This window comes from Mugil cephalus, chromosome 13 (assembly GCF_022458985.1).
Source record: "Mugil cephalus isolate CIBA_MC_2020 chromosome 13, CIBA_Mcephalus_1.1, whole genome shotgun sequence".
Lineage (NCBI taxonomy): Eukaryota > Metazoa > Chordata > Actinopteri > Mugiliformes > Mugilidae > Mugil > Mugil cephalus.
The window spans coordinates 293,115-319,339 of NC_061782.1; the positions used below are offsets into that span (position 1 = coordinate 293,115).

At 43.0% G+C, this 26,225-nt stretch overlaps 2 protein-coding genes across 2 annotated transcripts; one reads left to right on the top strand and one right to left on the bottom strand.

Moving 5' to 3' along the window:
* Nucleotides 1-574: 574 nt before the first annotated feature.
* Nucleotides 575-11,386, bottom strand: abhd12 (abhydrolase domain containing 12, lysophospholipase; the record flags this gene model as incomplete). The annotated part of the gene is made up of 13 exons (XM_047603501.1): nucleotides 575-772; nucleotides 866-993; nucleotides 1,080-1,158; nucleotides 6,430-6,512; nucleotides 6,619-6,698; nucleotides 7,218-7,255; nucleotides 7,375-7,507; nucleotides 7,604-7,649; nucleotides 7,754-7,784; nucleotides 7,868-7,987; nucleotides 8,101-8,206; nucleotides 8,288-8,409; nucleotides 11,325-11,386. Coding segments are annotated over 13 exons (1,065 nt in total), but the record flags the coding sequence as incomplete, so codon positions are not given.
* Nucleotides 11,387-14,563: 3,177 nt separating this feature from the next.
* Nucleotides 14,564-24,883, top strand: gins1 (GINS complex subunit 1 (Psf1 homolog)). Its single transcript, XM_047602490.1, has 7 exons — nucleotides 14,564-14,772; nucleotides 15,184-15,248; nucleotides 23,464-23,562; nucleotides 23,638-23,728; nucleotides 24,253-24,369; nucleotides 24,451-24,525; nucleotides 24,759-24,883. Exons 1-7 carry the CDS (start codon nucleotides 14,698-14,700, stop codon nucleotides 24,825-24,827), a joined length of 591 nt encoding a protein of 196 aa, XP_047458446.1. The 5' UTR covers nucleotides 14,564-14,697; the 3' UTR covers nucleotides 24,828-24,883.
* The last annotated feature ends 1,342 nt before the right edge of the window (nucleotides 24,884-26,225 follow it).

Here is a 26,225-nt window from a genome sequence, read left to right on the forward strand (position 1 = left end):
AGACGGTGTCTCTACGTCCACTCTGGGGACAGGAACACCCTCACAGTGGAAAGAATTAAAGATAGGACAAACCAGATGAGTCCTGGAGATGAAGAAGAACTTGAATTTACAGAAGGAGGAGGAGGAAGGAGAAGAAATAGACGAGGAGGAAACCAAACTAAAATAGCTGTAACTTGTTTTTTGTTGAAAAGTTGAAAAAGCTTAGTGGTACTTTGGGGTGGTGGGGTTGGGGACTGATGCACTGTGGGTAATGGAGTCCTGCTCTTCACATTGACTCCGTGAACTTTAATAAGTTTTAATAAAACCAGGACAAAAACAAACTGTTCAAATTCAAACTGAAAAATGATTTTAACATTTGCTTCTGATATTTTCTTACATTCAAAATTAATTCATAATTGTTATACTTTATTAATATTTTCCTCATTTTCCCCCGTAACATTTTTAAATAGAAGTTTGTCTGTGTTTCTGATATGTTCCTCTAATGTGTCGTCTTCTTCTTCCTCTGCTTTGACCACTAGAACCAGACTGATGACGACTTCCATGTTTCACTTTTAGTTTTATGAAGACGCGTCGATGTCCGTAAAACAGAATAATTTTAATTCATAGTTCAAGTAATGAGAGGATTTAAAAAGATAAAAACACACATGCCGATGTCCTCTTGGCTCTACAGTGTCAAAACTACCCCCCGGCAACCGTTGCCATGGTCACAGTGGTCACCGTCGCCGTGGTGAGGAATCAGCGAGTGATGGGATGAGCTGTACCGAAGAAATCACTGCAAGAGGAAGAGAGGACCGTTACCATGGAGACCAGGGTCCACAGAGAGACCAGGGTCCATAGAGACCAGGGTCCATGTAGAGACCAGTACCTGAGGATGTTTGGCAGCTCTGGGCTCCTGTAGATGAACTTGTGTTTGTAGGCGAGGGACGAAGGAAACGCAACAAACTGAAGCTTGTGGCCATTGAGACTCTTGGACTGAGACGCCATGTTGTAGAGCTGGAGGAGGAGGAGGATGAGGAGGAGGAGGAGAATAATGAGCACATGAAACATTCCTTGGACTGAACAGAGTTTTTTCCTCGTACCTTTTTCCCGAGATGAAAGGGAACGACAGCGTCATCCTCAGCGTGGAGGATCAGCACAGGACAGGAGATGTGGTTCACACTGAGGAAACCAACAGAGACCAGATCAGATCAGACCAGACCAGATCAGAGCAGACCAGATCAGACCAGACCAGATCAGATCAGACCAGATCAGATCAGATCAGACCAACAGAGACCAGATCAGATCAGATCACATCAGACCAGTTTGGAACCAGTTATGCTAGTGGCTCAATATACATGTACATGTATTTATTTATTTTTTAGATACATTCTACACCGTACTCCTCTGCAGAGTGCTTGAGCACAATAAAAGGCAAAGGCACAATATCCACTTAAACAAGAAGCCATCGATGGCATAACACCCATTTTTGAGTCTCTTAAAGCAGCAGGACTAATTGTTCCCTGTGAGAGCTCTCCATTGTGCACACCTTTGTTCCCTGTCAAGTAAATCAGAGACAAAGACTAGTAGTAGAATGGCGTTTTGTTCAGGATCTACAAGCAGTAAATGCAGCAGCTCTTGAAACATCTGGCTAACAGTGGTCACAAAGCCAGCTTGACAAAACTCCAATTTGTCCAAGAAAAAGTTGTTTTCATAGGTCATATCATTACTTCTGAAGGAAAAACTTTTTCCCCAAAAAGAGTAGAAATTCAGAATCTTCCAAAAAAAAAATCACAAAAAACAGATGATGTTATTTCTTGGCATGTGCTCTTACTGCAGACAATTCATTACAAACTATGCCATTCTTGAACTTCCGCTTGCCTCCCTTATTCATGGCAGAGGCCTTCAATCACAGGATAAGATCACATGGACTCCTGAAGCAGGACAATCTTTCACTGAACTCAAACTTACCTTACAGACCGCTCCAACTTTAAGAATACCTGACCCTACCAGACCCTTCACTCAAACAATTGATGAGAAAAATGGATGCATGACTTGTTTAGTTGCATCACAGAACACCCTGTAGCTTATTTTTCTTAAAAACTGGATCCTGGGGCTGCAGGCCTCCCAAGATGTCTCACAGCTGTGGCTGCTGCTGAAAAGGCAGTTAACGCTTCCAGAGACATTGTGGGCAACTGTGATGCAACTCCCCTTGTCCCACATGCTGTATCCACGATCTTACTAGAACAAAAAATCTCTCACCTCTCCACAGCACAATGGCTTCGATATAACACCATACCTTTAGAAACGCCTAACATCACTTTAAAAAGATGCAATGTTTTAAACCCTGCTACTCTCTTTCCCAAACCAGACGATGGACAGCCTTCAACAGACATGCTCGCCAAGACCAAATCTACAAGAAACACCATTAACTAATCTTGATTTGGTCATTTTTGTACATGGATCCGCTTCACGCAAACCACTGACCGGTCTCAACAGAGTTGGATTTGCTGTTGTCACTAATCATGAAACTCTTGTCTCAGGTTCACTCCCCTCTCACTATTCTACACAAGCAGTAGAGCTGATAGCATTGACAGAGGCATGCAAACTGGCATACAACAAAACTGTAGACATTTACACTGATTCTAGATATGCATTTGGTGTTGTACATGATTTTGGTGCTCTGTGGAAACACAGACAATTCTTAAAATCTGACGGGAAACCCATTCTTCATCATGACAAGGTGCTCATACTAACAACTCAGATCCTGTCTCTCTAGGAAACACGAGCTGATACTACCGCAAAAAGAGCTGCACTCCAACCCACTACCCTTAATCCTTGTTTCAACTCCGGTTTCTATTCCCAGCTCCCTTACAGCAATACAGTCCTTTGCAAGAAAAGACAGTGTGGAAACGCTGTGGTCCCACACAACAGGACCTGACAACAAACCCTGCCTACCCAAACATTCATTTTCCCTATTTGCAAAATTGACACATGGATTGGACCATGTGTCAAAAGGGGGGATGTTGGATGCCATAACTCAACACCGGTGCACTAAATGTTTTTCTGTTTATGCGCAGAAGTTTTGTCAAGCATGTATGATTTGAGCAACACGCAACGCAGGTAAAACCAAATCAATCACACACACTGCTCATCCACCACCAGACAGACCATTTGAACACTTGATGGACTTCATAGAACTGTCACCAGCAGAAGGAAAAGAATACTGTTTGGTAATAGTTGATATGTGGTCAAAATGGGTTGAAGCATTTCCAGCAAAACACCAAAGCAGCCAAGAAGTAGCTAAAGCTCTGTTAACGGAAATCATTCCTAAATGGGGAATACCAACGAAATTGAGCAGCGATAATGGCTCACATTTTGTCAATTCAGCAATAACCCAAATCAGTGAATTTCTTGCAGTTGACCTTAGAAAACATTGTGCATAACACCCTGCCAGTGGAGGTGCTGTTGAATGAGAGAATGGCACTCTGAAATCAAGACTGGCCAAATGTTGTGAAGAAATGGGATTGATATGCACAACAGCTCTGCCTATTGTTTTAACACACATGAGAATGAGGTAAAGGTCCAGTGCTAACAGTGCTTTTGAAATTCTTTTTGGCAGACCTCCATTCCTGGGAGTGGAGCCCTTAACCAGGCCACTCCCCTCCACTGGCTTATGAGGATGACATGTTACAATATTGCAAAACCTTATCTTCCACTCTTTCTCTCATCTCTCAACAGGTAAAATCAGCCTTTCCAACACCTGCCTCTAAGACACTACATAACTTCCAACCTGGCCACTGGGTGGTGATAAAGTATCTAAGGAGAAAGCACTGGCACTCTAAACGCTGGCGAGGTCCATTCCAGATACTCCTGACAACACACACTGCTGTAAAGGTCGCCGGGAGAGCAACGTGGATTCATACCAACCACTGCAGAAAGATTCCTGAGCCAACAGAAGAACTCAACTGTCAACCTGAACAACGCAGAAATGGACAAGCACAAGAGAGAACAAAACAAGGAATAACTCAGGGACCAACCTTCTTCCACCCACCAGACACCATGCACTACCCACTCCTGATCCTACCATGTTTAACCCTCTATGGTACGTTGTTGCCCTCAGGCAACATACCCATTTTCAATCTGCTAAATCTCCACAATGCATCCCTTTGAATGATGGAATACTTTAAAAAAGAGGGAAAACCATAGGGAACCAATCACAATGCTTTAATTTGACACATGACTTTCAGGAGACCATCTTGGAACCCTTTTTTGCAGACTAATTCAAAGGAAACAGCTTTGCCATTTTGCACCACAGAAATCATCTGAAAACATAATTTCCTGGCCCTTTTCCATCTGGAAAAAAATATATTCACACTAATAGATGAGTAAACTTTAATTTTTGATAGTTCCATGCAATTTATTTGCTAATTAAATAATGGAAACATGTTAAAATGCAACTGTTGCCCTGAGGCAACAATGTACCATAATGGTAAATTGCATATGTTGCCTTGAGGCAACAGTGAACCATTATGGAATCACGATGGCAGCATGAGACTGTGTGAGTATTGTGTGTTTAGGTATCATGTTCAAAAGCATGCCATTCATCATCATTTTATTTTGATTTGTACAATTTAACAAAGATAAATTTGATGTTGGCTGCAGTAGGTTCAGGCTATTACTGTACTCTGTAGACCACAGTCTACTATTGTACTGAACTTTGGCTGCCTTAATTGCTTATACATATTTGCCTCCATTTACAGAATGAATTCAGCCTCATTCTAGCCTCTTTGAAGAAGAAGAGGGTAGAAATCGCACTTCTAATGGTTATGATCTTTGTTTGAATACTTTCTTTAAAGTATTATGCTTTGACTCTTCAAAACATTCATTTCAATTTGTTGTTCCACAAGAGTACAATGTTGCCTACAGCCATCGTTCAGACAACAAACTCTTCAAAAGAGTTCCTTTTCTAATGTTTTCAAATTTACAATGGTATATATTGTACCCTGTTGATGCTTTTAAATATTTTATACATGTTTAGGACATAAATGATGTTCAAATTGAACAAAAAGTCTCTTTCATTTTTTACCGTTATGGTACAATGTTGCCTACAGGCAACAAAGCCCAAAAACTTCCAAAAAATAAAAAAATTTAAAAAATTCTTTAGATTATGTTTATTTAGTCTATTTTAAGACAAAGAAACACTCCAAACATTTTTTTCCTAACTGGCATCATAATGCGTACCATAGAGGGTTAATAATGATGATAAAGGCATATACCTACATACCTACAAAATTGTCACTCTAACAGAAGGGTTAAGTGCTACATTCACCTGTACTGTCTACCCTGAAGTTTGACAACATGCATACTATGCCAAATATAACAAATATCTATGCAGAGATCCCTGCTGCCCACATGACTGGCACTCGATCATGGCCGCTACTGACAAAACCCTTGCTCCAGACTGCGATAGGCTGGCAAAACCCTATCGCAATTGCGATAGGCTGGCGACTTGTCCAGGGCTAACAATGGAGCCTATCCCAGTGAAGGCGGGGCACACCCTGGACAAGTTGCCAGCCTATCGCAGTGCACTCACACGTACACCTAGGGTCAATTTAGAGTCACCAATTAGCGCCCCCTCCCACCTCCAACGATTTGGAGGTGGGAGGAAGCCGGAGTACCTGGAGAGAACTCACGCGAACACAGGGAAAACATGCAAACTCCACCCAGAAAGGCCCGAGCTGGACTTGGACCCAGACCTTCTCGATGGGAGGCATCAGTGCTAACCACCGAGCCACTGTGCCACCCCAATTATTATTGATTAATTAATAATCAAAAGGGAGGAATTGTAATTGCAAATTCAATTCCTTTGAGATGTCCCACCTCCTATTCTCTCTCTAAAACCTTCTTGTTTTTTCCATTTGCAAATTGTGTCGTCTAGACTCCTTTATCCTCCACCTAAAGAAAAAGACCGCAGGACACCCCAGGTGTGAAATACACTCCAGGGAGGCGGCACCGAGACTCCCCAACAGACAATGATATGTAAAACACATCGTAAGGGGTGTGACTTCCTCAGGTTTAAAATGTCTACATCTCCCCATTCTCAGTGTCTGTCTTCATTCTGACCGCTCATGTATTGATTGACCTTTTCTTTGCAAAGCAGAAGTCGGCCGGCAGAAGTCTCTACTTGATTCTTCACCAGTAGCAGAGAATTTCCTCAACAGTCTCCAGGTGGAATCCTTGCAGGAGAGAAGCTAACTGTGCTAAAAGAGAAGCTTCCATTCATACTTTAATCTTTACGTACTGAGTCTGCCTAGAGCCCAGAGGAGGAGGAAGGAGGAAGAGGAGGAAGAAGGGGAGGAGGTAGAGGAGGAGGAAGAAAGAGGAGTGTCTCTTGGTTGCAGAGGTCAAAGGTCGCTGCTGCTGCTGTAAACAGGAAGTGAAGCTACGTACTTGTCGTCGCTGGCGAAGCGGATGTTGTTGGCTGTGATGGCGTCCAGGAAGAACCAGTCGAATCCGGGCAGGTATCTGTACACCTGAAACAGAGTTAGCTTAGCTTAGCTTGCTAACGTTAGCCTAGCATCTGTAGCAGTGGTCCTTGTTGGGGGCGTCGTGGGGGCAGGGTCAAAGTTTGGGCATTACCATGGAGAAGGGGTGACTCTTGGCCTCCTCTCTGATGTTGGTGAACGGAGACTCTAAGACCAGAGCATCAGGAGGACTTCCTGAAACACAACGACACACACAACTCATCCACATACTACAATACCCATAATCCTCTGCAGAGGGAGGATAGAGGGAAGGAGGGAGGAAAGAGTGATATGGGCTAAAAGGTTATCCCCATAAATTTCAGCATCCTGGAGGTAAACGATAAGCGTGTTCATCCAGTCTGAGATCATTGTGACCTTTAGAGCCTTTAATGAGCTGCTGGACGGTAGAAACCAACCACACAAATAAGAGAAGACAGATACAGGATAAAATGATTCTCACACTGAACAGACTGAATGAATACGACACCAGCTACCACTTCACTGTCTGAGCTACGACATTTACACACATTTATCACGAGGCAAAGTCATCATGGGGGAAGGAAGGAGATAAAGGAAGGAAGGAAGGAAGGAAGGAATTATTCTTTAAAATCTGCATTCAGGTGAGATCAGCAGGGGCCAAACAGATTAAAACCAGCGGGGGCCAATCAGATTAAGACCAGCGGGGGCCAATCAGAGCTCTCCGTGCGTCCTCACCTCTGTCACACAGTCTTCTGACCAGATTAGTGGCAACTCTGGAAAAAACAAAGAATCAGGTTAAAGATCAGAGTTCACTGGTGTGATAGAGACAATAGAAACAGGCTGTAGTAGAAGTATAGACAGTAGAGCGCTGGAGGAGGGAGGTTAGAGTTACCCCGTCCCCAGAGAGTGTCCCCAGATGTAGAGCGGCAGTGTTTTGTCTGTCCTCTGTTTCAACCAATCGTAGATGAAGAGAGCATCTGAGGTCATCCCCCCCTCGGAGGGGGCGCCGTCTGAATCCCCCCACCCTGAAAAAGACACAGAGAAGACACAAAGACACATAGACACATGACTCATGTTGGACTAACCCCCCCCCTCCCAGTTCTTCTGAGTCTGATCCTCACCTCTGTAATCAAATGTCACCACATGGTAACCGAGAGAACTGAGGACCTGGACACACAGAGACACAGAGACACACACATGAGACAAGGGGACAGAGACAGTCAGTGAACGTCTCGTCCTCTGGTCCCGTCCAATCAGAAACAGTTATTAACCTTGTAGAGTTGAACTCGATGGTCTCCTCCTCTGTAGAGACACAACAGGACAGAGGTCAACAAACACTACAACAACAACAACGACAGGTGTAGCTCAGCTGGGGGGGGGGTCACCTGGTCCCTGCGTTTCCATGGAGATAGAGGACGACGGGGTGGGCGGAGCTGAACGTGGACTCGTACCAGTCTCCATCTTTACCCTGAGCAGCTCTCCACATGGAGGCAGGAACAGTGTGCCTGGAAGTACACACACACATAGACATCAACACACACAAATACACACACACACAGACATGGATGGGGGGTTGTGTGTGTGTGTGTGTGTGTGTGTGGGGGGGGGGGTCCCTTACCAGACTCCGATCTTGAGTCCAGTCTCTGGCTCCAGGTAGAAGTTGTGGGTGTGGTTCAAGCCCTGGTCCAGGGGCCTCTTCAGGTCAATGAAGTAGGGCATTCTCACTGGGGGGGTCACACACTGGTCACATGACTCATTCACTTCCTGTTTAAGATGGCCGACGTCTACAAGAGGAGGAGACTCACCAAAGTTGAGGAAGACCAGTTTGGCCTGGATGGAGGGGCAGAGTTTGATGATGAAGGGGATGGAGACGTAGACCAGGAGCAGCCACACCAGGACCCTCTTCAGCCTCCGGACCAGGCCAGACCTGAGACCAGACCAGGTTAGATCAGACCAGACCAACATTTTACTGAGATTAATGATCAAATGTCTCCAACACTGTGATAATAAAATCAGAGACAAGAAGACTGAAGATCAGCTCGTCCATCACCCCTGGATCTGGTCTGGGACCTGGGATGTAGGACCTGGGATCTAGGACCTGGGATGTAGGACCTGGGATGTAGGACCTGGGATCTAGGACCTGGGATGTAGGACCTGGGATGTAGGACCTGGTCTGGGACCTGGGATGTAGGACCTGGGATGTAGGACCTGGGATGTAGGACCTGGTCTGGGACCTGGGATGTAGGACCTGGGATGTAGGACCTGGTCTGGGACCTGGGATGTAGGACCTGGGATGTAGGACCTGGTCTGGGACCTGGGATGTAGAACCTGGTCTGGGACCTGGGATGTAGGACCTGGTCTGGGACCTGGGATGTAGGACCTGGTCTGGGACCTGGGATGTAGGACCTGGGATCTAGGACCTGGGGTGTAGGACCTGGGATGTAGGATCTGGTCTGGGACCTGGGATCTAGGACCTGGGATGTAGGACCTGGTCTGGGACCTGGGATGTAGGACCTGGGATGTAGGACCTGGTCTGGGACCTGGGATGTAGAACCTGGTCTGGGACCTGGGATCTAGGATCTGGGATGTAGGACCTGGGATCTGGGACCTGGGATCTAGGATCTGGGATGTAGGACCTGGGATGTAGAACCTGGTCTGGGACCTGGGATGTAGGACCTGGGATGTAGGACCTGGTCTGGGACCTGGGATGTAGAACCTGGTCTGGGACCTGGGATGTAGGACCTGGGATGTAGGACCTGGGGAGGTCCAGTGTGAGCTGGTGTGTGGATCTCAGGGCTGAGGGATGTATGTCCGGGCTACTGACCCTATAATTAAAGCTGTAATGAGGCTATTGTCAGTAGGAGCCTGGAGGCTCAAAGTGTGAATGTTGTTGAAACTTCTTGGCGACAGAAGTCAAAACTGAATTATAAATAGTTGGTAAATTAAATCTCAGTCCACCTCCTCTGTTTAGAGAAGGTTTCTCCACTTTGACATAGACGACTTCCTTAACTCCTCTCTCAAACCATCTGTCCTCTCTGGCCAGGACTTTGCTGTTGGTGTCCTCAAAGGAGTGTCCTTTGTCCTCCAGGTGGAGGTGGACCGCTGAGTCGTCCCCTGATGAGCTGGGTCTCATGTGTTGGACCATGCGTTGATAGAGGTGCAGGCTGATGGGAAAAATCTGGTGTTGTCTGCATCTTAGGTTGAACCGAAGCTGGTTCCTGTAGTTTCCTGGAGGTTCCCTCATACTGTGTGTGTGTGTTAGTGTGTGTGTTAGTGTGTGTGTGTGTGTCTGTATGTGTCTGTATGTGTGTGTGTGTGGGTGTGTGTGTGTGTTAGTGTGTGGGTGTGTGTCTGTGTTGTGTGTGGTGTTGTGTGTGTGTTTGTGTGTGTGTGTGTGGGTGTGTGTGTTAGTGTGTGTGTGTGTGTGTGTTAGTGTGTGTGTGTGGGTGTGTGTGTGTGTTAGTGTGTGTGTGTGTTAGTGTGTGGGTGTGTGTCTTTGTGTTAGTGTGTGGGTGTGTGTTTGTGTGTGTGTGTTAGTGTGTGTGTGTGTGTTAGTGTGTGTGTGTGTGTGTTACTGTGTGTGTGTGTTAGTGTGTGTGTGTGTTAGTGTGTGTGTGTGTTACTGTGTGTGTGTGTTAGTGTGTGTGTGTGTTAGTGTGTGTGTGTGTTACTGTGTGTGTAAGCCGATCGGCCTCATTTAGAACGTGTCACATGATCCATCAGCTCAGTAGATCTGAATTATTCATCTAATCTCCTGAAGAGCAGCAGAGTGAGACGTCCTCACTGACTGTCCGAAGATAGTGATAATATAATAATATAATATTAAATATGAACAAATACTGGATAAACTGTCAGTAAAGAAAGAACAATAATAAATGATCAGATGTATTGATTGTTACAGATTATTGATCATTATTTATCTGAGCAGGAGGAGGAGCAGGAGGAGGAGGAGGAGCAGGAGGAGGAGCAGGAGGAGGAGCAGAAGCAGGAGGAGGAGCATGCTAGCAGTGTCAATAAAGGTTATTCAAGCAAGATGGCCGACACACAACCAGAAAGAGATGGATAGAGATGATAGAGGTAGAGATGTGTCTGGTTGTTTCAGACTTTAGATTCTGATAAAGTGATGAATCATGAGGTCAAAGATCAAACTCCTTCTTCTTCTACTTCTCCTTCTACTTCTCCTTCTTCTTATACTTCTTCTTTTTCTCCTTCTCCTTCTACTTCTTCTTCTTCTTATACTTCTTCTTCTTCTTTTTCTTCTTCTTCTTCTTCTTCTTCTTTCGGATCAAACTCGTGACTCTTTCACAGGCATCAGCATCAGGCTGAATGAAGGAGGCGTCTGGCCACTTTATTAGGTACAGCACTGCTGACTTTCTGACTGGGTTCAGGTTTCAATGGGTCAATGAAAACACAACAGAGGAGGAGGAGGAGGAGGAGGAGAAAGAGGAGGAGAAAGGGGAGGAGAGAAGGAGGAGGGGGTAGGGGGAAGAAGAGAAAGATGAAAAGAAACAGGAGAAAAGGGAGAGAAAGAGGAGGAGGGGAAAGATGAGAAGGAGGAAGGGAAAGAGGAGGAGAAGGAGGAGGGGAAAGAGGAGGAGAAGGAGGGGAAAGAGGAGGAGGAGGAGGGGAAAGAGGAGGAGAAGGAGGACGAGCCCCGGAGGAACCAGTCGGACCGGCCGGTTCACGTGGATCAGAATTAAATGTAATGACTCATTTATTCCTTTATTTTATTAATTCTGCTGATTAAATATTTGAACTTGTTCTTCTCATTTATTTATTTATTTAGTATCTTGCCATGTTGGGCCTATTCTATCATACCGGTACGGTCCGGTTCTTTCTTACCTCCTGAACGGTTTCCCCGTTTGCTGGCCCTTCCTCGGGCCTGCGCTTCCTCCCGGGCCTCGGTGCTCTCCTGCGGCCCGCTCAGGTCCGTGTCGCTGTCCAGCAGAGTGCCGTCATGGGAGTTACTCCGCCTTAGCATCACTGGAAACGTTCAGAAATAAGTTAAAATGTATTTTAACGGGACCGGAGCGACTGGATGACGAGCCGAGGCTCCGGGAGACCGGGACACCGAGAGGGACGGGTCCTGAGGAACCGGGAGCGAGGCGGCGGGTCGTGGACCGGGACCGGAGCTCTGGAAGGAGGCCGTGGCGGGACGGAGCTCGGGAGCTGGTGGAGATCCGCAGAGAGCAGCTGATCCGGAGCTGATCCCGCCGCCAATCACAGGCCAGGAAAACAACCACGTGTGCACATGGTGGTGCGTTCATGTCCTCACAGGAGCGTCGGAGCATCGAGGACCAAAACAAAACCTGGGGCTATGACACGGTGCTTTCAAGGGCGCCTCGAAAAAGGAAGTATTAAAACTATGGATAAATAATAACCGATAAATAATATTTTAATCTAAACAATATTACATATAAATAAAAATAACAAATAGCTAATTTTACATATGAATAAATAATGAAATCATAAATAATATAAAATATGGATAAATAGTAAACAATGAACTACAAGTGAATCATAAATTTATTGATTGATTATTATTTATCTGTAGCTCATTGATTATTTCTGTTTAGTTGTTGCTCTATGTGTGTGATCATGTATCTGTAACCTGAATGTTACACCAGGACACCTTGAAAAAGAGTTTAAAATATCAATGTGATTTATCTGGTTAAATAAAGGTTAAATGAAAAATAAATAATAAAAATTAAAATATTAATCCAGAGTTTAGTTCAGGGGCCACATTCAGTTCAGTTTGATTTCAAGGGGTCGGACCAGCAACACAACAGAATAAAAACTTATAAGTAACGACAACTCCAGACTGTCAACATTTGTTTTAGTGCAGATAAGAACATTATGGAAACGTTTCCTCTTAATGAACTTAACTATTAAAACATGGAATGAACAACTCGACGTTTCTAGAAAGAAGTGGAATTTCTGTTTAATCAGAAAAATCACAGTTAATGTTTTCAATGTAATTGTTGCACTTTGTAAATTCATCCCACCATGATGCTCCACCCTCGGGGGGTCCACTTTTGGCCCGTGGGCCGTATGTTGGACACCTGTGGTTAATACCTGGAGCTGGGACGGTGCTTTCAGGTGTGCCTTGTAAAGGGAAGTATTTAAGACTGTGTCAACGCAATAAAACAGTAATTTAGTTAGAGCTGAGGCGTCAGTTTAATTTACTACCGTCTGGAGCCTTGAAGAAGAAGAAGAAGAAGAAGAAGAAGAAGAAGAAGAAGAAGAAGGATCTGACTCCACCACAAACCCGACATCACACTCTCCCGACGATGTTTCTCTCCTGCTTCTCTGAGAGTTACAGGCCTCGTGTTTCCACTCGGACTCTTTTCCACAGAAAACAACATCTACATGTTTGTCTTTGGTGTTAAAGGAATGAAATGAGCCTGTGACTCTATCGAACACTCAAAATGATAAATTTGATAATTTCTCTCATGAATTAAACCCTCACACTCCAGAATGGATGGTTTTATTGAGTGATGGCTGGAGATTAATAAACGTGCTTAGAATGGAAGTCAATGGGACATTTTAAGCGGTAAATTTGAAATCTGATGTTACACCAAAACTATCATACAATCAAATCACTATTTTAGATAATCTGTTCAAATGAAAGACTTTTTTCCCCGCAACATTAACTTTAAGTAATCAAACTGGCCTTTAAAAGATTAAAATGATGGATTTTTTAAAATGTGTAAAGTGGGAACTAATAAAATATAAATGTGTTTCAGTTTCAATTTTGGGAGTAAAAATGTGGAATAAGAAAACCTTAAAATGTGAAATAATGAATAATTATAAATGACAGCAATGATTCTTTTTCTCTGATTATTGTGTATTGATGATATTTTAGGTAATTTAATTTTACGAAGTTTAAGCCCTGATCTCCAGCCCGTTTCCTTTTTGGGTCATTTTTCAGCGTGTGACTGTTAATATTAGATTAAATTAATTACTTGTTAATATTTGATTCCTGATGTTCTGCTGATCTTTATAAAACCACAACCCAACAGTTCTTTTTTTCTTGTTTTCATGTTGGAACTCGTCTTTCCGGTTGAACCCGAACGCAGCATTAGCCACAAAGTTAGCATCGAAGCTAATCTTCGAAGAGATAACAACGACGTACGGTCTACGTCCAGTTTACCAACACTAATAAATAAATCCTCCTCCTTACCGTAAAGACCTGCTCGGATACAGAGACTTCACCTCATTTCCGGTCAACGTTTGACGCTTTTAACGCTTTAAATGCTTTAAATTGTTTCACAGCTCGAAACTCTGACTCTGTTTGTCCCTGTGCGGCTTCCGGAGCAGATACGTCACAGCGCTACGTCACTCATGATGTGTCATGGGCAGAAGAGCCGATTCTTGGTAATGAATCAGAAGAGTCGACTCCCGTGGAGCCAAAGCCAATTCCCACTACTTTTAGTTGTTGTTGTTGATTTTTTTTTTTTTTTAAATTCGTCAGGATGAGGAAAAAGTAAGTAATGCAATTATGATAAATAATGATGATAAACTGGGTCATAAAAGTCTCGTGATTCAAAACGTGGTTTGAAATGAGCCTCTGGTTTCCTCAAAACAAAAGTTCTCACTTTCTTTCACATTACAGTTCACATTAGTTGGGTTAGTGTCAGTTTAAGCTGAAGTTAAAGCTTTTTCATCCTCAACACCATAAGTTAAAAACCGAGTCCATGTGCTGCAGAAAATATATTCAAATATAAAATAAATATAAATATAAAAAACATAAAGCCCACAGGAGATTTTGCACTGCGGCACCAACGTGTTGTGCTGATTATGCCTAAAGCTTCCCTCTGTTTAGCCTCCAGCTAATATCACTGTAACTTAGGCCGTCAAGGGGTCTATAAACCAGACCAAATAAAGAGCTGTGGACCGTACGTTATTTTCTGTAATTCTTACTATGTTCTTTGTTATCTTGAGACTCCTGGACAAAACAATTTCCCTGTGAGGATCAACAAACTGATCTTGGATCTTGAATCTTGAGTTGTCTCTTCTTAAAGAGCCGAAAGAGTCGGTTCTTCTTTGGGAGCCGTGTCAAAAGAGTCGACTCTTAGAAAAGAGTTGTACTTCCCATCACCAGTGGCTGAATTTGCCGCGAACCTCCCGTCGCCATCCACAACGTTTTGTGGCGGATGATAAATATTGAATTTGGTATTGTCTGCGCGGTTTGTTCGTGTTTACCGACGTCGGGATGTTTTGTGAGAAAGCCGTGGAGTTGATCCGGGAGCTGCACCGGATGAGCGACGGACAGCTGCCCGCTTTTAACGTGAGTGCGACCGTGTTCCGTGGCGACCTCCATTCAAAAATTCTTCGATTTTAAAGTTGATACGTACATTTTAAACATAAATAGGCCACTTAAAAAATATGAGCAACCAAATTTAGATAGGTTAGAACTTGTCTTATTCTTCGGCGTATGTTACATACACCCCTAGCGTTAGTGGTTGAAATAGGATGCGATTAATTGCTGTGATCTGTGTTATAAAGAAAGTATGAAAGTAGAGACTCCTTCATATTCAGGTTTTCTTGGTGCGGGGTTGTGCCGGATTTATCCGTCTGCTGTCCAGAGTTGATATCCATTGTTGTTTCATGCTGTCAGTCGGTACAGGAAACAGATAAGAGGTGAACTTTAAAGTGGCGATAATGTGAACGGAGTGTTGAACGTGGCTGCTGTTTGCAGGAGGACGGGCTGCGGCAGGTTCTGCAGGAGATGGAAGCTCTTTACGAACAGAACCAGAGCGACGTGTGAGTCCAGATAAACTCAGTGTCATCAACAGATGAAGATCAGTCACATGTCCCTGATTCACTGATCACAACCAGTAATGATTAATTCATTTAAACATCATGGCCTGATGGAGACTAGTCTCCTTTTTAGTGGTAGTTCTGCCTTTTGCTTTCACATTTAGCCTTGTAGCTGCTTTTTACAAAATTTTGATATTTTAAACTGAAATCCCATAATTCTCCAGTTTACCACCGTGGAACCTTTTTATTTTAAGCCAAAGTGCAGCATTTTCAGTTTTAATGAGTTTTAATGGGAGAGGATTTTTAACAAGGCCGAGGCTGAGGCATCGCCCAGTAGCCCTAACTAGGAATAAAAACTAAAATCTAAATCTAAATCACTGTTGCTACTGATCACTGACATGTACATGGCTCTAATAAATCCCCCAAGAAAAATCCACTTTGCATTTGGATCATTGTAAATATTTCAGTTTTTGAGTTTTTTTGACACTGGAATATAAAAAGTTAAAAGTCAGAATGAATCAAACTCAAAGTATTTATGATCAGGACTGAAGTGGATTAAAAGATTTATGTAAAAACATTAACATGTTTTACTTTTGAAGAGGACTCTTTTGTCGCTTAGTGACGTAACTATTTAGGTTCCACAGTGGTAAAAATTAAAGTATTATGGGATTTCAGGTTAAAATGTTAAAATTTCTATTAAAAAAAAAAACCTTTGTGTAACACTTATGAGGGATTTCGCAATACCAGGACTTGTGGATTAGTATATCAGATAGGTTGTAAGAATGACACTCAGGAGGCAAAATTTCAGTTTTAAATAAACCAAAGGAAAAAAAAGAAACAAGATATCAGTTAAAATACATTACAAACACCATTCACTTGCAAATTAAACAAATAATTCTACACAACAGCTATGTGTTTCCAATTCCAAAAGAAGTTCAATGTCCAAGAAAATGTCAAAAGGCGAGTGCAGGTCCAGTGTTGCAGGGCTGAAGAAAATGTAAGTTTGGGAAATTGAGGGTAGGGAATTATGTGACAGGGCTGAGTGTGAGGGTGTCCCAGATGTTGGGCCGACCAACACCAGAGAGTGTAGCAGGACCTGTCCAGGGACCACGGGATATCTAGGGTTCACTTCACTCTAGATCAGGTGGGTGTGTGGCTCGCCATCGCTTCACTTCACTTCACTTCACTTCACTTCACTGGAACAGGCAAAAACAAACAACACAAAACAAGAAAAAAAACTGACCTGTCAACAGACAGGGTCAGAGAAATATCATCAGTTATTTAGTAATACAGTTGTCATTCTCAGTTACCATGGCAACAGTTACCATGACACAAAACAATATGCAATACTGCACATCTTAGTTAAACTACTTCTTGTAACCGTTTTAACGTCTACATTCTATAATATAATCATGAACCAATTCAATTGCAAAATAAAACAAACTAATTCATTAAAATCAATAATCATGTTCACCGATCTCTGTGTTCAGCGGGGCACAGACACAAAACGGCTCCGGCACCTGGTACCGCAACAGGTTCTACACAAAAAGTAAAGTAATTAACAAATGTACTTTTGGTGACATTTCAAGGCAACACATCGTTCATGGATTGTGCCTTTACCTTTAACAGTCGAGGGGGAAGTTGTTCACACACAGAGAGTTAGGAGCAACAGCTAAGTGCTAGCATACAACCTAACGGTAGTTAAGAGCTAACAGCAGCAACGGCCACAAAGGTTAGCCGGCGAGTTAACGTTAGTCAACAGCCAATAGCTTAAACAGCTAATGGCAGTAACGGCTAAAAGCAACAGCCGTTACCACATCTACCGTATCATTAACTCCCTTTTTATTTTAGCAAACACTCACTGATTGTTTGTCTACCTTCATCCTCTGTTTCACTGAATTTATCTTGTTTTTCTTTCTTTCATTCACTTCGCTCACTTTCCAAAACTCTGCTCCGTCTAGACGCTCTCTGTCTCTGCATAGACTGACACTCACACTCAAACTTATCGGTGGGCGGGGCTAAGCTGTGTTTACAGTTCTCTAATTGGCCGATCTGATCTGATGCATTCAGGGGACATAACAACATGGGAAACACTGATACTGGATGAAACCATACATTTTCTTATTAAACTAAACAGTTAATAAAACATTCATTTCCTTTCCGTTCTTTTCTAATTTATTTGTGTAGCCCAATATATTAAAGGGGTTACACCGTCCCCTCTTGACGGTATGCCCATCCTGGGGCATTTGCACAGTGATGATTACATCATGTCTGAAGTCTCTGATATGGTTGCTGTTCTATGTCATCAATTCCATGCAATGAACTTGCAAATGCTTCACTAAGACCTTGAAAGAGGGAGTTCACTACATGAAGCAAAGTACTGCCTAACCTTGGATACTGGAGTCTCTCAGGCTTGACAGAGTGACGGAGAGGGGTTTCTGTTGTAAAGCTCTCATTTAATGAACTCACAGGTTTAGGCTGATTGGTTATAGTTTCTCCTACATCAGTCATATCTGGCAACACCGGACACTGTTCATTTGCATTGACGAATGTATCCTCAGGAGGTTGCTGATGTATGTCCAGAGGTACACTGACAGGTGAGTCACAACTGGATATTTGTTCTGGTTGGGTTAGGTGGTTGTTTCCTAGGGAGATGTCTTTGTCAGGTAAGTTGTCATGTTCAGGTAAGTTGTCATGTTCAGGTAAGATGTGTGTATCGGGTTAGTTTTCCTTTACAGGCTCCGTTCATTCTGACACAAGGGACACGGGTAAGTTGTTTACAGGTAGATATCTATCTCCTTTCTCTACTGAAGGTTCAACGGCTGAGGAAGCAGGAAGGACAGCAGAAAGTCACACATCAGGTAAGGTAGGTTGTGTGAGCACACAAGGAGGATCTCTCCACTTTTGGGTTTCATTGACAGTGAAGAACACATCAGGCTTTTGATTGTGTACAGGAACAGATGCCCACACATGTATCTCCTCAGTGTCAGAACACTCCTCCTCCCCACTCTCACTATCTGGACTCTGTCTTGCTCTCAGCCTCCGACTAAAGGATGTTTAACAGGCTCAATAACAGTAGCTGAAGGTAGGAAACCACAAGGAAGGAGCAGATCACGATGCAATGGATGCACAGGCCCATCCCTTCTCTCAGACCTAACCGTGTAAACAGGGATGTCACCCGCTTGCTTGAGGACCACATAAACGTCCTCTTCCCATTTGTCTGCTAGCACTCTATCACGAACTTCCAAAGTTTACTCTGTGACCCGTTTATCAAATCGAATCCTGTTGTGATCTGAGCTCTTTTGTGCATTAGAGGCTGCAAGCTTATAACTCTCTTCCAAGTGACGCTTCAAGTCACTGACATACCGGGAGAGAGACTTTTTATGGGTGTTGATGGGCAACTCAAAAGCAAGCCTGGGTTGTCTGCCTAACATGAGGTCATATGGAGAGAACCCTGGTGCTTCATGTTTTGTGAAACTCTAAGCATGAACAAGAGGTGTCACGAAGTCCTTCCAATGCCGTTTCTCTTTATGATTCAATGTTCACAGCATTTGGAGAAGAGTGTGGTTGAACCTCTCGACTGGGTTCCCCCTTGGATGATATGGGGTAGTCCACACCTTCTTCATGCCAGTGAGATCACAGAGTTCCTTTATGGTCTTTGATTCAAAGTCAGGACCTTGATCACTGTGTAACCTCTCAGGAAACCCATAATGACCAATAAAATTTTCCCAAAGGCTCTTAGCTACAGTGCATGCTCGTTGGTTGGGAGTTGGCACAGCCACTGCATACTTAGTAAAGTGGTCAGCGATGGCCAATATATCTTTAGTGCTGGACCTATCTGGTTGTTAAGACAAGAAGTCCATACACACAAGTTCAACAGGCCTACTGGTCTTTATATTCACCAATTGTGTGACTTTCTCAGGCGGGGTCTTTCTGCGTACACAACGCTCACAGGTTCTAATCATTCTCTCAATTGTCATCTGCAATTTTGGCCAGTAAAATCTGGTTCTTGCTAGATCCACTGTTCGTTCAACTCCCATGTGCCCCATGTTGTTGTGGAGGCTCTCAAACACCACTGCTCTCAGCTCCTGAGGTAGCACCAACTGAAGAGTGGTGTGAGGCCCATCTTGCCTCCTTCTATAGAGCACACCATTACGCAGCTCCAACCGGTTGAACTGACGCAGAAGCAAGGAAGTTCAGGGAGCTCTGCCCTGAGACCTGAAGGTGGACTTTGACCAGTCTTAATCTGCGTAATCACCTCCCTAATTGCAGGATCTGATCTCTGCTTTGGATGGATTGTGAGCTCTGAAAGATGCTCTTCATAAAAAGACTTGGGTACTGTCATCACTTGTGACCCTATATCCAAAAGACAAGTTGTGTTTTTCCCTGCAATGGTAACTAGAGCAGTTGCCTTGGTTCCTACAAGGCCTTTAGGGAGTTTGATAGACTTTGTCTTGGAATGAGCTCTCTTCAAGACAGTTCTTTTTCATTTGGGACTGGATTTATGACATGTCCCCCCCCCCATGGGAGCAGGTATCAGTTTAAATGTTGCTCATCTTCAAGCACTTTGGAAGCATCCCAGCTAGCTTGTTTTTCTCTCAGCTGCTTTTTCTTGGTGGCCACAAGAGAAGGATTTGGCTCATATTCACAAGCTGAAATGATGTGACCATCCTCGCCACACTGAAAACAATACCAGGGGCGTGGCATACTGTTTGTTTTGGTAGTGGAGCTCTGTTGTTGTGCTGCTTTCTTTTTTATGGGTCGAGCTTCCACCTTGGCGCTAGAAAAAGGGGACTAACTGTTCTGTTTGCAGTTCTCCATTTTCATACTACTAAGCTGAGCACTAATGTCAGGTATTTGCTTCTTCAACAACTCATATTCAGATTCAGGAGCATGTGCAGTTTGCAAATGAGACGAGATGCGTGGGTTAGTGCCACAAGGAGTAGGTTTGGCTGTACCTAGGTGCTGTCTCATGCAGCTGACTTTAGTGGCTTGCTTGTCCTCCATGGTCTGCAAAAGTGGGAGGACTTACCTTTCTCTGCTCTAGCTGGAGGTTGGTTATTAGGGTGTCGTCCCAACAACCACGGCAGAACTTCTTTAGAAGCTGTATGTCAAATTCATGGGCAGACACACCACCGCATCTCATGGCCTTGCTCAGGCAAACATGCAGTCAGTGCAAGAAAAGTGATGGCTTTTCTCCATCATTCTGCAGCGTATTCATGAACCTAGCAAAGAGTTCGTCGCCATCTTCAGCAGTTCCATGCGCAGAGTCAAGTACTCTAAGATAAGCAGAAGGTTGAGCCTGAGGACCTAAATGCTTGACCATCTCAGCTGCAGGTGGAAGTAAGCGGTCAAGGATGCGGTGTGTGCAATGAACATTAGAAACTGATGGGTCTTTCATGAGGATTTCTACACTCGTGCGCCATGTATCACAATCTGCCTCGTTGTTTGGGTGTGGACTTTTTCCTGAAATAGCCCTAAGTCTGTTTGGTGTGGTGTAGTGTGATGAATTTTCATTACTGCGCACATGTTCAACCACCACCCTCTGAATGCCCGGGTGGCGATAGGTCAAAAGAAGTCTGGGGTTTGCCATTATCCATCAGTGGTGAGGCTGGCAATGAAGTGGGAATTTCCACTCAGTTTCGCTATTTCATGTAGTTCCTTCATGTATGCTCTAGTAGCATTAGTACATGCATTAGCTGCATACTCACTTGCTAAGCTCCTTATTCTATACAGTGTCAGTTTCCGTGGAGCTTTTAGGCTGGAGTGGCAGAAAATGTTCTAATGTCTGCATGGCAGTACCATGTGTGAACTCTATCATGTGTTTGTGAAAGTCTGAGGTTAGGTCATCTATGCAGAAGAAGTGGTTAATTGAACCATACTTCTCCTGGTGAGTGGATAGTTAATTGTTGGTGTCAGTCCCTGTCAGTCCGCTAACAATTACAGAGTATGGTATTTTAATTGACTATTGCATCACAATTTCCATTTTGTTCGACTTGGTTTTGATACCTGACCTAAAGAACGTTTTTTTCTAGACTACAGCTAATTGAAAGTTAGACCAAATAGGTCAATTCAAACATTCAACAGTGCTCCTGGCTGGCTCGCCAAAATTTACTTGTAACACTTATGAGGGATTTCGCAATACCAGGACTTGTGGATTAGTATATTGGATAGGTTCGACTACTGGAGCACCGTGAAATGTAAGAATGACACTCAGGAGGCAAAATTTTAAACATAAAAGTAATGCTGGCTTTAGTTAGAAAACAAATAAAAATGAATGGATTAGAACAGAATAAACAGATAAATAGATGAACACATAGATAAATAAACAGTTAAAGTGAAAACAAGACAAATAAAATTTTCTGACAAAACAATTAAATAGGTATTATTTCCAATAATATCAGTTGATTATCTAATTAAGAAAAATATTCTAATTTGGGTGCACCCTATTAACCTGGATTCTTTGTTTCAATTTCAAATCTGAGTTTCTCTGATCCAATGAAACAGTTTTAAATAAACCAAAGAAAGAAAAACAAAATATCAGTTAAAATACATTAAAAACACCATTCACTTACAAATTAAACACAAAATTTGTGTGTTTAAACAAATTATTCCACACAACAGCTATGTGTTTCCAATTCCAAAAGAAGTTCAGTGTCCAAGAAAATGTCAAAAGATGAGTGCAGGTCCATTTTCTCCATCCAGGGATGGAGAACACACCCACTCTAGATCGAGTGGGTGTGTGGCTCGCCATCGCTTCACTTCACTTCACTGGAACAGGCAAAACAAAATCCAAAAGAACAAAAACAAACAAACAAAAAGAAAAAAACTGACCTGTCAAAACACTGGGTCAGAGAAATATCATCAGTTATTTAGTAATACAGTTGTCATTCTCAATTACCATGGCAACAGTTACCACATCTACCATATCATTAACTAGTAAACACTCACTGACTGTTTGTTTGCCTTCAGTAGACTCCATTTCACTGAATTTATCCTGTTTTTCTTTCTTTCGTTCACTTTGCTCACTTTCCAAAACTCTGCTCCGACTCGATGCTCTCTGTCTCTGCGTAGACTGACACTCACACCCAAAGTTACTGGTGGGCGGGGCTAAGATGTGTTTACAGTTCTCTGATTGGCCGATCTGATCTGATGCATTCAGGGGAGATAACAACATGGGAAACACTACCATACATACAGTTTAAACTGTGAACTAAACAGTTAATAAAACATTCATTTCCTTGACGTTTCTTTTCTGATTAATATATTGGGCTACATAAATAAAAGGAGTTACATTTGGTAAATATGAAAACAAAAAGTTATTAAAAAACAAACCGGAAGATGACACGTGTGCCCCTAACATGTGATGAGGGTTAATTAATTAGTTAATTGATTCATGAATGAATGAATGAATTGATGAATGAATGAAGGAATTGATTGATGAATGAATGAATGGATTGATGAATGAATGAATGGATTGATGAATGAATGAATGGATTAATGAATGAATGGATTGATGAATGAATGAATGGATTGATGGATGGATGAATGAATGGATGAATGAATGGATTGATGGATGGATGAATGAATGGATGATGGATGGATGGATGGATGGATTGATTGATGGATGAATGAATGGATTGATGAATGAATGGATTGATGGATGGATGGATGGATGGATGGATGGATGGATGGATGGATGGATGGATGGATGGATGGATTGATTGATTGATGAATGAATGAGTGGATTGATGGATGAATGAATTAATTGATTGATGGATGGATGAATTAATTGATTGATGGATGGATGAATGAATGAATTGATTGATGAATGGATGAATGGATTGATTGATGGATGAATGGATTGATTGATGAATGAATGAGTTGATTGATGAATGAATGAATGGATTGATTGATGAATGAATGAATGAATGGATTGATGAATGAATGAATGGATTAATGGATGGATGAATGAATGGATGATGAATGAATGAATGGATTGATGGATGGATGAATGAATGGATGATGGATGAATGAATGGATTGATGGATGGATGAATGAATGGATGATGAATGAATGAGTTGATGGATGAGTGAATGGATTGATTGATGGATGAATGAATGAATGGATTGATTGATTGATTGATGAATGAATGAATGGATTGATGGATGAATGAATGAATGGATTGATTGATGAATGACTGTCCTCTGTGTTCCAGGAACGAGGCGAAAGGTGCCGGTCGCTCTGAGCTGATTCCCTCCATCAAACTCCGTCACTGCTGCTTGTTGAGGAACCAACGCTGCGTCACCGCCTACCTGTGAGGCCCTGTGAGTTTTTACTTTGAATTTAATCTTTATCAAACAAATTTATATAAAACTCTGGTTGTGTCCAGGTACGACCGTCTGCTGAGGATCAGAGCTCTACGGTGGGAGTATGGCAGTGTTCTTCCAGCCAACGTTCGCTTCCACATGTGTGCGGAGGAGGTCAGTGAAGATGAGACGAGACCAGATCAGAGTTTATTTATCAGGGAGGAACCAGTTTCTGATGGTTTTATTCTCAGAGTTTCTATTTAAACCTCAAACCTCCTCCAGTCTCTTAGAACTGAAGAATCTACTCAGATGAAAAACTTCTCTAAACTACATCAGTCCTGTGTTGTGTTGGACATTTCAGAATCAAATAATAATCAGTGAAGTTGACTTGACTAATTTATCTTCAAACATAACAGCTCTAAACCTGGGAGTCTGGAAAATCTTAATCATCACCATTAATTCACTAACAACAACACAACACAACAAGGAGAAGCCAAGAGCACAGCAGGAGAGGACCGTCCTCTCTAGATAAGAGGACGATGAGACAGTGCAGTGAGGTAGGACACGGTCCATCTAGCTAAGATTAATTAGTGATTGGTGTAGTTTGTACGATTGGGGACTGTAGTGAGACTGAGTCCTAGACAGACTACAGTCCTACATGACAAGTTTCGTTGTGTTGTGTTTGTATTTGTGTGCAGCTTCAGTGGTTCGGCCACTATAAGAAGTCTCTGGCGTCCTTCATGCGCTCTCTGGGAGGAGGGGAGGGTCTGGACATCACACAGGACACCAAGCCCCCAAAAAGTCTCTACATCCAGGTGAGCCCCCCCCCACACACACACACACACACACACCTGCCCCCTGCCGGTGATGTCACCATCTGGTCCTTGTTGTTCCAGGTGAGGTGTTTAAAGGATCACGGAGAGTTTGAGATTGACGACGGGACGGTGATCCTGCTGAAGAAGAACAGCCAGGTGGGACCAGGACGCTCCTCCTCCTCCTCCTCTGCTTTATTTGTATTTTTTGATCAAGTTGTTAATTTCTATTTAACATGAGTCCACCAACAACAAATAGATAAATGAACCGGACCAAAGACCAGACTCAGGTTTTGACAGTATAAGACATAAAGAATAATAACTGGACAACAACAACATGTCGGACAGAATATTTTATTTAATGTGTTAACGTTTGGTCTCTTCGTCCTCAGCACTTCCTGCCGCGGTGGAAATGTGAGCAGCTGATTCGTCAGGGCGTCCTGGAGCATGTGATGTCCTGAAAGGCACCGGCAGCCATTTTAATCTTAAATAACAAATAAATAAATAAATAAATAAATAAATAAATGTCTGGTTTCCACAAGTGGTGACGTTCAGGCTGTTTACATGTGAAATGATGTTTGATCTGACAGAAAATGATAAACTGACAGTGGATATAAAGACACATCTCATAGTAACAAGATGAAACATCCTCACTCTCTGGTTTGTGGTGGAAATGATAAATAATCACACAAAACTGAACCAGAATCAGAAAAAACTTTATTTATCCCCTAAGGGCAATTAGAGGGCGAAGAGTGGTACAAAAAATAAGAGCAAGAGAATAAGATAACAAAAGAATGAAAATTGCAAAAGTGGGCAAAGAAAAAAACAAAAAACAAACAAAACATATAAACATATATGTGTGCAGGGGGCTGACAGCTACTAATATTATCGTGGTTGTGGATGAAGCTCTCCTCTCCACCTCCCAGTAACATGGTCCAGTCAGAGTCTGCTTCAACCTCTGGATCATCAGGACACAGCTCATCCTCTCACAACACACACCCTCCTGGTTACCATGGTTATCACCACCTGTAGAGAGGAGGAGAAAGAAGAGAGGAGGTGAAGGAGTGTTTCCCTTCATCATCACATCCAGTAGAAAGAGCAGCAGGGACTTGAGTCCTGTTCAGAGCAGCAGTGGAGCAGCTGTGGAGCTCAGCCAGCTTCCTTTCAGCTTCATGTTAACGTGTTGGAGTGAACACACACAGACCTGCAGAGACTTTTAGCATCAAGTCTGTTTCCTCTGCAGATTTCACTAAGAAACTGCTGAGAGTCCTGAACGCTTCATTACTGCACCAACACTTTAGTGATGGATTTACTGCTGCTCCATGGGAACAAAGATCAGCTGACTGAGAAACTCATGGTTACTAAATGTAATGCTGCTTCTGTGATGTGCAGGCTTCAGTCAGACTGATCTCAGAGCTGTGATCAGTTGTTGATCAGATGTGATGAATGACCACCACTGTCTCTATACATCTTGGAAGGCTGTCAGCTGGAATCCAGCTTTATTTCCTGGACACATCAACACAACAACAACAGTCGTCTTCACATCAACTCAAACACATGATCACAACAAGCTTCTGGCCCATCTGATTGGCTGACTGTTGTCTCTCTCTCTGTCTTTCTGTCCAATCCTGAAGCCTGTCTCCATTCTCCTCTCACAGCTTCACTGAGAAGCTGCAGGTTTACAGGAAACACTGGATCTTTGATACTAACTGTGTTTAGGACGATACTGATGAAAACAGCATGGACTGACTGGAACCCTCTACTCACCTCAGAGTCTCCAGTTTATAGTCTGGACTCTTCACAAGATCAAGAAGCTGCTTCACATCTGAATCCTTCAGGTTGTTGTTACTCAGGTCCAG

Excerpts from the sequence above, each read along its gene's own strand:
- gins1 (XM_047602490.1), top strand. The coding sequence starts at position 14,698 with ATGTTTTGTGAGAAAGCCGTGGAGTTGATCCGGGAGCTGCACCGGATG. Across the intron at positions 23,563-23,637 it reads CGCTGCGTCACCGCCTACCT|GTACGACCGTCTGCTGAGGA; the intron begins GTGAGGCCCTGT and ends GGTTGTGTCCAG. Across the intron at positions 23,729-24,252 it reads TCCACATGTGTGCGGAGGAG|CTTCAGTGGTTCGGCCACTA; the intron begins GTCAGTGAAGAT and ends ATTTGTGTGCAG.